Source organism: Petromyzon marinus, chromosome 39 (genome assembly GCF_048934315.1).
Source record: "Petromyzon marinus isolate PM22_M1 ecotype Great Lakes invasive population chromosome 39, UKy_Petmar_22M1.pri1.0, whole genome shotgun sequence".
NCBI classification, from domain to species: Eukaryota; Metazoa; Chordata; class Hyperoartia; order Petromyzontiformes; family Petromyzontidae; genus Petromyzon; species Petromyzon marinus.
In genome coordinates, this window is record NC_133705.1 from 12156869 (window position 1) to 12169624 (window position 12756).

A 12756-nucleotide genomic window follows, 5' to 3' on the forward strand; every position below is an offset into this window, starting at 1 on the left:
ACAACCGATTCATTACATCCTGAGTTCCATTACTTCCCAATCAGGACAGAAACATTTGCTTCTAACCACCATTAAACCAAGAACGCTGCAGTTGTTTTGGGCACATCAATAGATCCAAAAATGGTCCCCGTTAGTTAGTTTGCCCAACCCGAGCTGCACAGACCATGGCAGTAGATGCGGACACCTGATGCACGAATGGAAACTTAAAACATCTCCAGTAGTGCGCGACTGTGGTCATCCGGCGGAGAGATCGCATCAAGGTAATAACGACGCAATGGCCGATCCACAAATGCGAAGGAGACATCGCAGCGATGCACTCCGCTACTGATGTCGTGGTTATCTGGGCTTGACCACCTGAATGTGAAATTGTAAGTTGCTCTGCGTCTACATCAGCAGCCATACGAAAGAAGAAGAAGAAGACTGATGAGCACCTACCTGCTGAGCTTTGACTTGCGGAACTGGCAGGTGTAGTAACCCAGGGGGCGGTTGGGGATGTCCTCTTGCATAATGTTTGGGATTTTCAGACGCCCAAGCAACCGCTCAGACCAATTCTCAATCGTGTTTGGGCTTCCCTTGAATCGACAGGACACGGCACAGACACGAGACACGAGGCACGACGAGCCACCTACGGTTCGCACGGTTGGCTATGTGCGGTGGGAAAGAAGTTCAACTTACGTACATGCAATGCTCGTCGTTGCTTTTACTTCCGAGAAGACCACATCTCCCGGCATTCGGTAGTATTTTTACTCCCGACGGGCGGTCAAACCGTTGCATTGCTTTAAAAACCCACACAAGGCGCGCTACGAACGGGTGGATGCAGCATTGAAAACAAAGGAGAAAGACAAACCACGCGTGCTGTAGATGCAAGGCTTCCGCAATGCTTTACGACGTGCGGTTGTCCTCGGAGGTGCTTCACGAGCGATAACGACGTTCCGGTCCGAGGGGCACGGCGAGATCGCGTGGCACGTCGCACGACGTTCCAGGGGAATACCGTTGGCACTCGATTTTCATCGCTAAGTTCTTATGAGCAACCCTTTGATGAAAGTGGCCGGGTTTTCAATGGCGTAAGCCTCTGATAGCAAGACAACTTTACGCTGAAGTTTCATTAAAATTGGGTCGTCTTTACAGGGGTTGTCGTGGCCCCTTTTATAGGCACAGACAGGCAGACTGACGGACGGTCATGAACCACTTCGACTATTTTTTTTATTTGACCAGGTAAGGCCCACTGAGCTACAGTATGTAGCTCTTTTTTCAGAAGTGCTGATCACAAATTGATATCCCAACGAAGTGGCTTATCACGTGGAAATGTATAGCAGCCAAATACTTAAACACGTGATGTTTAATCTAAATGTGGAGAGAAAACCCAGAGGACCTGGAGTAAAATCTACGCCACCACGGGGAGAGAGACACACAAACTCAGATATACAGCAGGCGTCATGGTTGGGCTTTAACCAACAACCTCCTGTATACCAGGCGAAGTAATTCACATCTCATACCACCGCCACCCACTCCACCCCCTTAGATGCGGCATGGCACTGAAACAACACCACCAACATTTCAACAATAGCACCAGTGACCATGTATACACATCTCGTGTTGAAGCAAGTGGCATCATTCGTACTGTGGATCTATTAACCAAGAAGGCGCAAGTCGTCCCATGACGTCATTGGGAAAAAGAGCAGGCCATCGTGTGCCGGAATTACGGTCGAAATTTGATAAATTACTCGAAGTTTGATAAATGTGTCGTTAAACCCGCCACCACCCGACACATCCAATTAGCAAGGTTTCTCATGTAAACAGAACGTGGCCAATTCGTTACTAGTACAGCACACCGGTGTGTTGGAGAGCAAAGCCACAACATTTACAAACTGAGTACGACGTTTCGCCAGTAACTGCAACTAGCTTCATCAGGCGACAGCCAGATTTGTGGAGAAACAAACACCCCCCCCCCCCACCACCCCCCCGTATTATGGATGATATTGGTCACGAAAGCCTATGTGATATACTCGGAAGATTCCTTACGTATGTATGTTGAACTTATATTCTTAGTTTTTTCGGTAAAGTCACGTGACTTTACCGAAAAGAATAAGAATATGAATTACTGCAGTCACGAAAGCTTTAAATCAAAATTTATGTTGAACTTCTTTCGCACCGTACGTAGAATAACGGGCCGGAGGCTGGACAGCCGTCACTGGGCGGGGGGCGGGCGGGGGGGTCCCCCCACCAGTGCAGGGTACGGTAGGGGTGGGGGGCTCCCCCCACCAGTGCAGGGTGCGGTAGGGGTGGGGGGCTCCCCCCACCAGTGCAGGGTGCGGTAGAAACAACGAATGGGTGCGGGACGATGGGGAATTCCAACCTGCAGGGGTGCACGCATGCACAGCTCCTCGGCGTAGTAGACGAGGACGTCCCAAGGGGCGCTCAGCTTCATGTAGTGGATGTTCTTCCTTTCGCTCACCGTCACCTCCTGCAGACACGCGCAGGAAAGGGCAATCGCCCTCGCCGCCGTAGCTGCCTGCCTGCCTCCTCGCGATGGTCCAGGCGGCGAGCTTGACCGTAACGTGTCTCTCTGTGTGTGTGTGTGAGATTGTTTTTTGCTTTTTGGAGAAAGTGTTCACTTGGGTTCGTGTTTTTACTCTCCGTCAACGAGCGAACCTACAGTACCTGTGCTAAATCTTGACACGGTGTCCTAATGCGAAGAAGACTAAGTGTTCACAACGACATAAGGAAGACGTTTACGACTAAGACTTCGAAGGGGAAATTTGGTTGTTTTGTCCATCCGTTTTATAATTGTTTGAAACTTTTAGGTTTTCCAGCCGGCATCAATATTCTGCTCGCATTGGTTTTTCCTCATCATTTGCAGATTTGATATTTCAGTTCCATCGCTGTGGATTTTTTTTTGGGAAGACCATGCAGAGGTCATAACTGCAGTGAACTCCGGAGTTGAAGGCCAACAAAAAAGACGTGACTGTCATTTTCAGTGGCTTCAAGAAAAAAAAATCTCACGCACTGCGTCACATTCGCCGAAGACGACAGGGAAAAGGACGCTGAATCATGATCTCACTGGGTGCAGGAGCTCTCCTTCATGGCCGTGAGAGAAAGGGAAAATTCCGCTTGACTCCTCGTAATATTTGCGCGTGTACTGTCAATGGGCTATCAAGATAAATATTGGGCCTCGGTAGATAATGCTTGGTTGGGGGTACCCGTCGTGTATAATTTAGAAATAAATTTGTTCTAAAACTGGGCGTTTTGGGCTACGTTATAGTTATACAGTTGTATTCCCTGTCTCCCCCCCACCCCCCCCTCACGCCTTCGATTAGCACGGTTGGCTACGTATGGTGCGAGAGAAGTTCAACATACATACTCTCATCAGGCCCGTGTACAGTAGGTAGGAATGTTGTTATTATTTGTGGCAAATGACCTTTATTTTTTTTTATATAAACCTATAGAAGGGTCCCCACTGAGTTTGACTGATTTAGTGCTTAGCGGGTGGTTTGGGGCTGTGCCCTGTGAGGACGATTGAGAAAGAAAACGGGGTCAGGCAGCAGGCAATGGAATTGCCAAAAATAACAAAAAACCACCACCACGGTTTAAACACTTGAAAGGCCTCTCTGTAGTGTTGTTGAGGCTGTTTGAACTCTGGATAACAAAAAATAAAAATAAACAATATCTGTGAATTCATAGTACGAGATCAGTAGCATTTATTGAAAATGTTCATGAAATATGCAACACCAGTCGTTTGTTTCCAGGCCAGTAGAAACTGTGAAATTGGATTTTAACGAGAAAATAATGATTAATGAATCTATCTGTATTTCATCAAAGCAATGTTGTGCAGAGAGGATAACGGCAATGATTTTGGATGTGACCATTCGGTTTTGAGCTTTAAAATAACGCGATGAAAATTTCAGTAACATTTTTTTTCAAATAAATAATGAACATGGAACAATTTACAGCCCTTTGTCAATCCACTGCTAGATGAAAGCCTCACCACATTATGCTGATCACGATGGTTGTTTGACCATACTTCACCGTGCTGTTCAGTGCGAATTGAAGAAACGGATGAGGGAGACCCAGGGCCGGTTCAGGTGTCACTCGCCACAGATATTAGCCCTGACCCAAAATCTAATTCTGGTTGCCGGGTTCATCGGGAAATTGTACGAACCAGCATGCCTCGTTTTTGCCCCAAAACAATAAAACATATTCGTAGCTGGCCTACATTTACATTTCGATTGCAAACGTACCTGGGACATACATACACAAAGCCACATCCGGTTGGCTATGTACGATGCGAATGAAGTTCAGCATCCATTCATACATCCATCCACCTCCTGTCATTTGCAATGAAAACTATATTGCCATGTATATGCACTTTGGGACACGTAAAAGGGAATGGCCATCGCCTGAATATAGTGCAGTGTTAAATAAAATGAAGTCCTCTTTTAAGACGATGCATATTTGCTTTCAACTGGGCTGCATACAGGGCGCAGGATAGGCAAGTTATTTTCGACACACGCGCAACGTTCCCATCTTTGCAGCTGCTCCTGGCATCTTTGCCATTCACGATGATGATCCTAACACAAATTTTACTGACCGCGATCTTACCCAAAAACATAAATTATTAATCGTAATAATGGTGAAGGAAAGGCTCTTCTTAACTGTTCCATGTAATAGCCCACCTCTTTCTGTCATACGAATTGGCGATGGGGGTGAGTGGCCTCACCTCCTCCATGAGTAAGCCCGACTTCTCCAGGTTGCTCACGAACTTGGTACGCCACCGTCCTTGCTTGTCCTGGCCACCGCCGCGCTCCATCTGCTTCTCGATGTCCTGCCGCTCCATCTCGTGGTACCGCCGGCTCCCCCTTCGCTTCCTCGCCTCACCCACCTTCTCCTCCCACACCAAGATAAAATCTGCGGCGGGGAGGTGAGAGCGTCGCAGTGGTTCGGCAAAGGGTTGGCGTTTCATCACTCGAGGCTATCGTGAAGACGACGTTTCGCAGACGGCTACAAACCTGACCCTGGGCGGCGATGCTGTTGTGTGGGGTTTACCTTATTAAATGATTTGCGAGTGCTTTTAACGAACTTCCAAAATGTGGACCGTGATGGCGGCACACATGGCCTACTCTGAGAGGACTGATGGGGCCGATGATGAGGCTGAAGGGACTGATGAGGCAGAGCGAGCTCGTGTGTGATCGAGACGATTCGTCCATGAGCCAGGGGTGCCACGGTGGCAAGATGTTAACTCCCTCGCCTGGTATGCAGGAGATCGTGGGGTCGATCCAAATCCTGACGTCAGTATATTTGGAGTTTGCGTGTCTCTCTCCCCGTGGTTGCGTGGATTTTTTTCCGGGTCCCACGGTTTTTCCCTCCACATTTAGAAACACGTGTTTAGATTATTTGGATGCCATATATTTCCACATGATGAGGCATTTCGTTGAGCTATCATTTGTGGCAAGATCGCTTCTGTAAAAGAAGTATATAGCTTAGTAGGCCTTACCTGGCATGTTTAACTTTTCATTACCACGTGAAGTAGCATGACTTCAGTGCATTATGCGATGACCATTTGAAATTAGTGGGTTCCCAAGTAATTGAATTTTGTTATTAACCATCTAACTAAACCAGTACTGAATTCTGATTCGGCCCATGGACTAGATGATGGCGCTGACGGGGCTGATGGGGCTGAGAGAACACGACACCAGCCACACGGGGTTAACGGAGGACGTGGCAAATTTATTGCCAAGGGAGGAGGCGGCAGTGATGAGAACGGAGGTCGTACGAGGTTCGAGGGCCATTAGAGGGCAAGGCAATGGGAGCGGTGGCTGTTGGTGGAGATTCGGGTAAAATGTAGCGATATAATAATACAAATGTGACTATGGAGTGTGAAAATTATAACGAATGCACACACACACTTCCTGCAAGTAGTGTTCTGTTAATTAATTACCGGAATAATCGAATGAAAGCCAGGAATGGAAGAATAATTAACAAGATTTACGTAAAAAGGCCTTGGAGTTGTCCATTTTATCATTTTATGTAGAGCACTTATAAACTCAGCACAATTTAACTGCAATACTGCATATGTGGGATTCCTGTCGTGTGCTGGCATGGTTATCACGCTGGACTTCCAATCCAGAGGTCACCTATTCAGTGAGAATGTATGTATGTTGAACTTATTTGGCACTGTACATAGCCAACCGTGTTCATCGGAGTGTGCGGGGAAACGACAACAAACCAAACACAAAAATCATATTCTAAAGAAATTACTTTTCAATGTTAATTTAAAAGTGCACAGCTCCAGTGGCTTCCTAATATCGGAAGGAAGAGCATTCCAGACGGCCGCAGAAGCTCATCCGCAGGCGCGCGATATGCGGTGACCGTCTTTGTTCGATGCGAGCCAAAAGCCGCTGCGAGGATGACCAGAGTTCGAATGGTCGTTGATGCTCCTTGTCGAGATCACGGCGTTGTGGTTAATTTGTGGCAAGTACTTTGTGTGTAATGAATGTCATCTTATAATGCATTCATTCGGCAACCGACAGCCAATGCAGCTCAGCGAGCCTTGGATGGACATGGTCGGATCTTGCAGCAGTTAAAACAACGGGCACGTTTCTTAAATCCGCCACCTCTAACCACCCAGCAAATGTACATTTCTTAATTTCGTGTCCAATCAGACCAACTTAGATCAACGACGACCAATTGTGGGGGGCAGAGGGGTTAGGGGATGGGGGCGTCACAGGCTCACGCGCGCGTCACGGTCAGTAGCGGCAATCACGCCGTCGCCTGTGCACAGCTCCCTCCTCTGACAGAGAGGACACACCGGAGCCGACTGAGCGATGAAGCATCGTTCGCTCTCCGCCGCATATGCAGTTCGCGTTCCGGGGAGGGGGGGGGGGATAGTGGCCTGTTTCAGACGGCCCCCCACGCCCGCTGAGGTTCGCTCTGCGGTGGTGGCCGCTGCAGTGCTGGTGTCACCACATTCGCCCGTGGTTCTTCCGACCCCCTCGTGGACGGAGTTGCCTTTTTGCTCGCAAAACCTCAACCTTAGCAGCCGCCAGTGTCGCCCGAAGCCGTGCGTTCCACATTCGGAGCTGCGTGCTCTCCGGAGATGAACCAAGAGGTTTCCGTGGGGCTGTGTTAAATTCCCCGTGCGACTCGAGGCTACTATCAGCGAGTAAAGGATTTGATTATAAACGAAACTATTTTTTTTTTATTTCACCAGGTAAGGCCCACTGAGCTATTTAGGTATTTTTCAGAAGCTACCTGGCAATCAAAAATTATATCTAAACGAAGTAGCTTAACGTGTGGACATTTATAGCAGCCAAATACTCTAAACGCATTTTAGAAACCCGGAGGACCCGGATAAAAATCCACATATCACGGGAAGAGCATGCAAACTCCAAATGTACAGGCGTAAAGAGGCAGGATCGAACCCACGACCCCCTGCTTTCCAGGCGAAGTAGTTAACATCTCGCCAACATGGCAGGCTATCTTACTGGTAGCAGACAGAGGCGGAGCCAGGGGGTGACAGGTTAGACAATTGTCACCCCCAAAAAAAAATAAAAAATCGAAAATCTGAAACATTCTGCGTATAAGTGTACGACGACACTCGGTCTGGTGGACTCCGTGCAACTGCATTGTCAGAGTGTGTCGCCAAACCGATGGCGTCAAGTTCAACAGCCTGACTCTCTAATCATTCTTGAAATTAAAATGTGTTCAATGTCACCCCGGGCTGAAAATCCTGGCTCCGCCCCTGGTAGCAGATATGTGAATTGATTCTACTGGCAAGATAAATGTGATCTGAGTGTACTGACAGCAGCTATGGAATTTGAGTCTACTGGCAGAAGCTACTTGATTTCATTATACTGGCAGCTATATGATTTGATTCTTCTAGCAGCAGCTATGGAATTTGAGGCTACTGGCAGTAGATATATGCTGGTAGAGTGGATGCCTTGGGTCCGTAGTCTGGCGCGACCGTTTTGTGTGGCTGGCCACAATTCAGTGTGATATGTCTACACAGCGGTCAATCAGCAGGTCACGTGTTGTGGGGTATAATGTGTGGGAACTCCGAACTTTTTCCAGCACGTCTGGCCAGTGTGAAAGAGTAGGCCAAAATACCCAATCTAGAGCTCCCTCTAGAGTGGAGGCCCTTCTGCCAGCAGAGGCATGAGCGAACAAGTTGCAGGGCTGCACTTGTGCAGTCCGAACCTGCGACCTTTATACTGAAACTCCAGTGTGCCAATGTAGACGTCATCGCCAAGAAAATCAAGTAAGGGCAACGGTTATTTGTTTAGTTAATGGTTCCGCTCGTGTGTACACTAGGATACTACGCCATACACCTGAATTCATGTACCCATCATCGGTTCACTTACCAATTTTTGTCCTCCCATCGTGGAAGTAGTTTCCCTTGGGCGGCTGCTGTGGCGTGCCCGTGGAATCCATCGGATGCTCTTCCCCCCCATCCTGCAATGAAGGGAATGGTAAAATCCTCCCAAGGGACGTACTTATGTTCCGCTTGTGACGAGCCCGAGGCACGCAGGACTGACCAACGCGCCCGTATACTCAACATTCATTTAATGGGAATGGTGGTGCTTTGAGATCAGAGGATTTTGATGAGCTGAAATGTGCACGAATTTCCATGCAACGTCGTAGCAGCACATTCTGCGGATTTTAAGACACTCCAGAAAGTAAAAAAGCACCCCAATTTTCACAAATATGGTCGCACACACACGCACACTCACCCATTGGGTTATGGGACGCATTCACAACTTGTGTTTTAAAATACGAAGGAAAACAGTGCGTCTTATAATCCCGAGAATAGGGTCATCATTTACAGACCTTCATCAATCCACTGTTGGATGAAGGCCTCCTCATTGCTGGTTATGGGGATTGTTTTCCAATACTTGACTGTTGGTCAGTGTGCATTGGGAAGTCGGAGGGGGTTGGTTACAGGACTGGGTCAGATGTCACTTGCCACTTATATTCGCTGTGACCGGGAGTATAATTCAGGGCGCAGTACCATTCCCGTACATCCAAGAGTCCCCAACCTCTACACTATGGGCGCCCCGCTAGATTGGCTAATGCCAACAAAAAAAAATCTAATCTGTAAATTACGAGACAACCCCATCATCATCGTGACAGAACAAACAGCGCAGGCTGGGAAAGCCATGAGTTTCAAACAGCACACAGAAACGTGCACATAAAAGCTCTGAGTGTATTGTTTGCAGAGGCTCGACTTTGCAGCAGTTATCAATGGTGACTCTACAGTGCTGATGAGTCCTAATAATGACGAAACCAGTCTGTGGTTGTCTCTTTCTTGCTGCCATCTGTTGGTCGGTCATATTTGCTCAAACTTCTTTGACGGTGACTTAAGTAAGACAGGAGGGATGACATTGCAGTTCATCAGGGACTGTTGATGGTTTTTGTAACAATGCACAAATGCCCGAGTGCTCTTCGTCCATGTCTCTGTGTGTTTTGTGAAACTTTTTTTCTCTCCTAATATATTCATAATAAAGGGTTTTTTTGGGTTAGATCTCGTAAGTGTAAATGTTGTGTCGTAACCCTCCACCACCTGACACAGCCAATTAGTAAGGGATTTGTCACGTAAACACAACGCCAACTAGTTGCTACTTCAGCCCACTGGTGTGTTGGAGACTACACAACATTTACACAACACTTACACGATCTAACCCAAAAGCCTTTATTATGAATAATATTGGTCGCGAAAGCCAACGTGTTCAACTGTATTTTCCGGTCGGTACTGTTTATGTTTTCCTCTTATGAATGAGGTGTCTCTTGGTTTACAGATTTAATGTGTGAACAGCATTTAGCTTTAGAATACATTTGATCCCAATTCATGAAATAACATTTTACAGCGCCCACACGCACTGTTGGCAACGATTAATTATACTAATTGGCAAGCATACGAATTATCTTAATTGCGCTATCAAATGAACGTGCACTTTTCCCATCTGATTTCTGGAAGCCTTACAATTAAACACTCGTGACAATTACCACCCTCTAACTTGCATATCGTTTGCAAATAATGCGACTAATAAGGCAACGGATTGCAAATGGGTCATATCACGGCATCTGTGGGACTTCACGTTGGCTACTGCCACCACTTACCGTTGAAGAGTTCAAACAAGCAAATAATGTGCCCTCTGCTGAGACATTGTAATCGCACGCAAGTGCGTAGCTCGCTTTGTCAATCCGCCGCTGGATGAGGGCCTATCCGCGCATCTCGGCTTGGTGGAAGTATGTTTGACCATACTTCACCAAGTTGGTCAGTGCGGTTTCGTGGAGGGGGCTTGGTGGAAGGGGGCATGGGGGGTGGGGATGGATATTGTTGCATTGCCCTCTACTGCCCACGAACATATACTACACCTCTGCCAATTACGCATGGTTGTTACCCAAGCAAGCTCTGTCCAGCAGGCTTAAAAAACCCTGCTTAGCCGCCGATATTAAATGGGATCGGGCGAATATCCGCGGTTTGGTCACCGGCTGTAAACAACATCGCGCTTGTTTCGTCATTCTGTGGAATTTACCGAGATGTGCTGAGAAGACGCGAGAGAACAAGATACACAAAAATTCACATTTCCACGCATTCTGTTTATATGTTGAACTTCTTTCGCGCCGTACGGAGCCAACCGTGCTTCGTTCACACACGCGTCCACACATTCTCACACACATACACGCGTCCAACAATTCTGACACACATACACACAAAGTAATGTCCACCCAATCTCGCACACATCCACGCACACACATTCTCGAACGTATCCACACACACACACGTCCACACAATCTCACACACATACACACAAATATTCGCGTATCCACACACATTCACACACACACACAATCTCGCACACATCCACGCACACATATCCTCATACGTATCCACACACACACACGTCCACATGGACATACACATCGACATTTACATCCTCAAAAATATCCACACACACACACATCCTTACACGAATCCAAAACAAATCCAAACATATCCACTTTCTCACGTATCCACACATTATCACACATAACCACACATTATCACACATCCACACACACACATAGCCATACATTTTCACACGAACATCTGCACACACTTCCTATAACATATGCACGCAAAAACAAATCATATACACACACAGCCTCAAACAAAGACAAATATCAGATACACACATCCACAAAGCTACACCCCGTATATCCTGCTATGAACAGCACTTGCCCCAACAGTCTATGCAGGCTATCACAGTATCACGCATCCACAAAGACAAGACAAAGATTCCCCCGCATAGCCTTGACAGACTGCAGGGGCAAGTGCTGTTAGCGAGCAGGACCTGTGAAGGTCGGCACGGCACACGAGGCGGTGGGGTGTCCAGCACCACGCCCGGCCGCCTTTGTCTCCCAAGAGGAGACATTTACACACCGCACCAGGTACCCAATTGAGGCCGGGTTCAGATAATCGTCACCCGGTGGTGGTGACCGTGAGCGGGAATCGACCGGGTTCGTAGCGCAGCGCTAAACCACGCTACGCTAACCGCTGTCCCACCGCTCGCAATTAAAAGCCCAGCAGCGGTAAGCAGCAAAGCATCGGGCCAGGAGAACTCGCACCCTCCGCTAACGTCACAGCGAATTAAATAGAGGACGCACTTACTTTTCGGTAGGCATTCGCCGCCCGGTAGCGCATATTTGCGTGTTGTATCTCTCTCTCTGTGTGTGTCTCCGTGTCTGCCCAGCTAGTTCGCTAGCCCGGGCGTTCAGACAGTCGGACAAAAGCAAACCAAAACGGCGCTCGAGGGATGAATGGACGGAGGAGGGAGGCTGCCTTCTCCGATCAGCAGTTAACGAGCGCTGCTCTGCGCAAAAAAAAAAATACTCGGAGCATCATCGCATAGAGGAGAGAGGGAGCGGGCTAAGAATCTGCCAGTCTCGATTTCGTGTACACGCTCCCTTAGTTGAAATCCACGAGGTACCCCCCTCCACCCCCCCAACACACATAACACAACCGCAAGCCCTCCCCGGCCCGGCTTACCGACTACAGAGCGCAGGGTGGCCTTAACAGCAGCGGAGGAATGTTGTAGCAGCGTTGAGGCATCTCGGCCGCCGCCGTTACCGCCGTCGGTGATGCATATTCATTCGAACGCGCATGCACAACCCCCAACGCTCACGCGCACGCACGCACGCTCACACTCGTGCGCACGTTCGCTGCATGTGCGCGCGTGCGCGTGTCGCTGCTGCTGCTCGCTTGCGTAACTACGGCCGGAATCTCCAAGTGAGCCCACCTACTCGCACACATAACCCACCCCAATCCCCATCTCTCTCCTCCTCCTCCTGCACCGATCTACCCCCATCCCTTTAACCAACCCACCCACCCACCTACTCCATCCATCCTCCCCGATGCGCAAAAAGCCCACCGAGAGCGTTACTCACGGCTGCTTACTGCTGCTGTAGGTTAAAATTTGCCAGGACGCACTGCGGAACGCGGGCAAGCTGTCTTACGAAGCTGGGGGAAACGAGCAGCTAGCTCATGTCCCGGCACATACGTGGGCGATTGTGGAATTCACGGGTTACTTGTGTCAATGCGGGATTCGTTTCAGCCGGTAGCAGTCTGGAACGCTCTCGCGGGAGTTATGTTGGCTTGTCTTGTATTTGTGTTCTTCTTTATTGTACGTTATTTTCGGATAACATGCTCATAGGATCACAGGAATATGATACAGTAATATAGGATTATTACGAATAGGCGTAACGTATACTGGTGCTGTA

At 48.3% G+C, this 12756-nt stretch overlaps 1 protein-coding gene across 5 annotated transcripts in view; it reads right to left on the reverse strand.

Annotated features, from left to right (window-relative positions):
- ANO7 (anoctamin 7) overlaps nucleotides 1-12277 on the reverse strand; it is a 58288-nt gene extending 46011 nt beyond the window's left edge. For 4 of the 5 annotated variants that reach the window (XR_004404029.2, XR_004404028.2, XM_032968259.2 and 1 more), the window contains exons 1-5: nucleotides 11648-11966; nucleotides 8358-8448; nucleotides 4718-4905; nucleotides 2357-2464; nucleotides 436-572 (exon numbers count right to left, since the gene is read on the reverse strand). Coding sequence is in view for 3 of the 5 variants with exons in the window: in XM_032968259.2 (XP_032824150.1) it covers nucleotides 436-572; nucleotides 2357-2464; nucleotides 4718-4905; nucleotides 8358-8448; nucleotides 11648-11680 (557 nt within the window). In the remaining 2 variants the exon portion in view is untranslated. Of the gene's footprint in view, nucleotides 1-435; nucleotides 573-2356; nucleotides 2465-4717; nucleotides 4906-8357; nucleotides 8449-11647; nucleotides 11967-12025 lie in introns of those variants that run through there. The other variant, XM_032968257.2, reaches the window with a different exon arrangement.
- Between the last annotated feature and the right edge of the window lie 479 nt (nucleotides 12278-12756).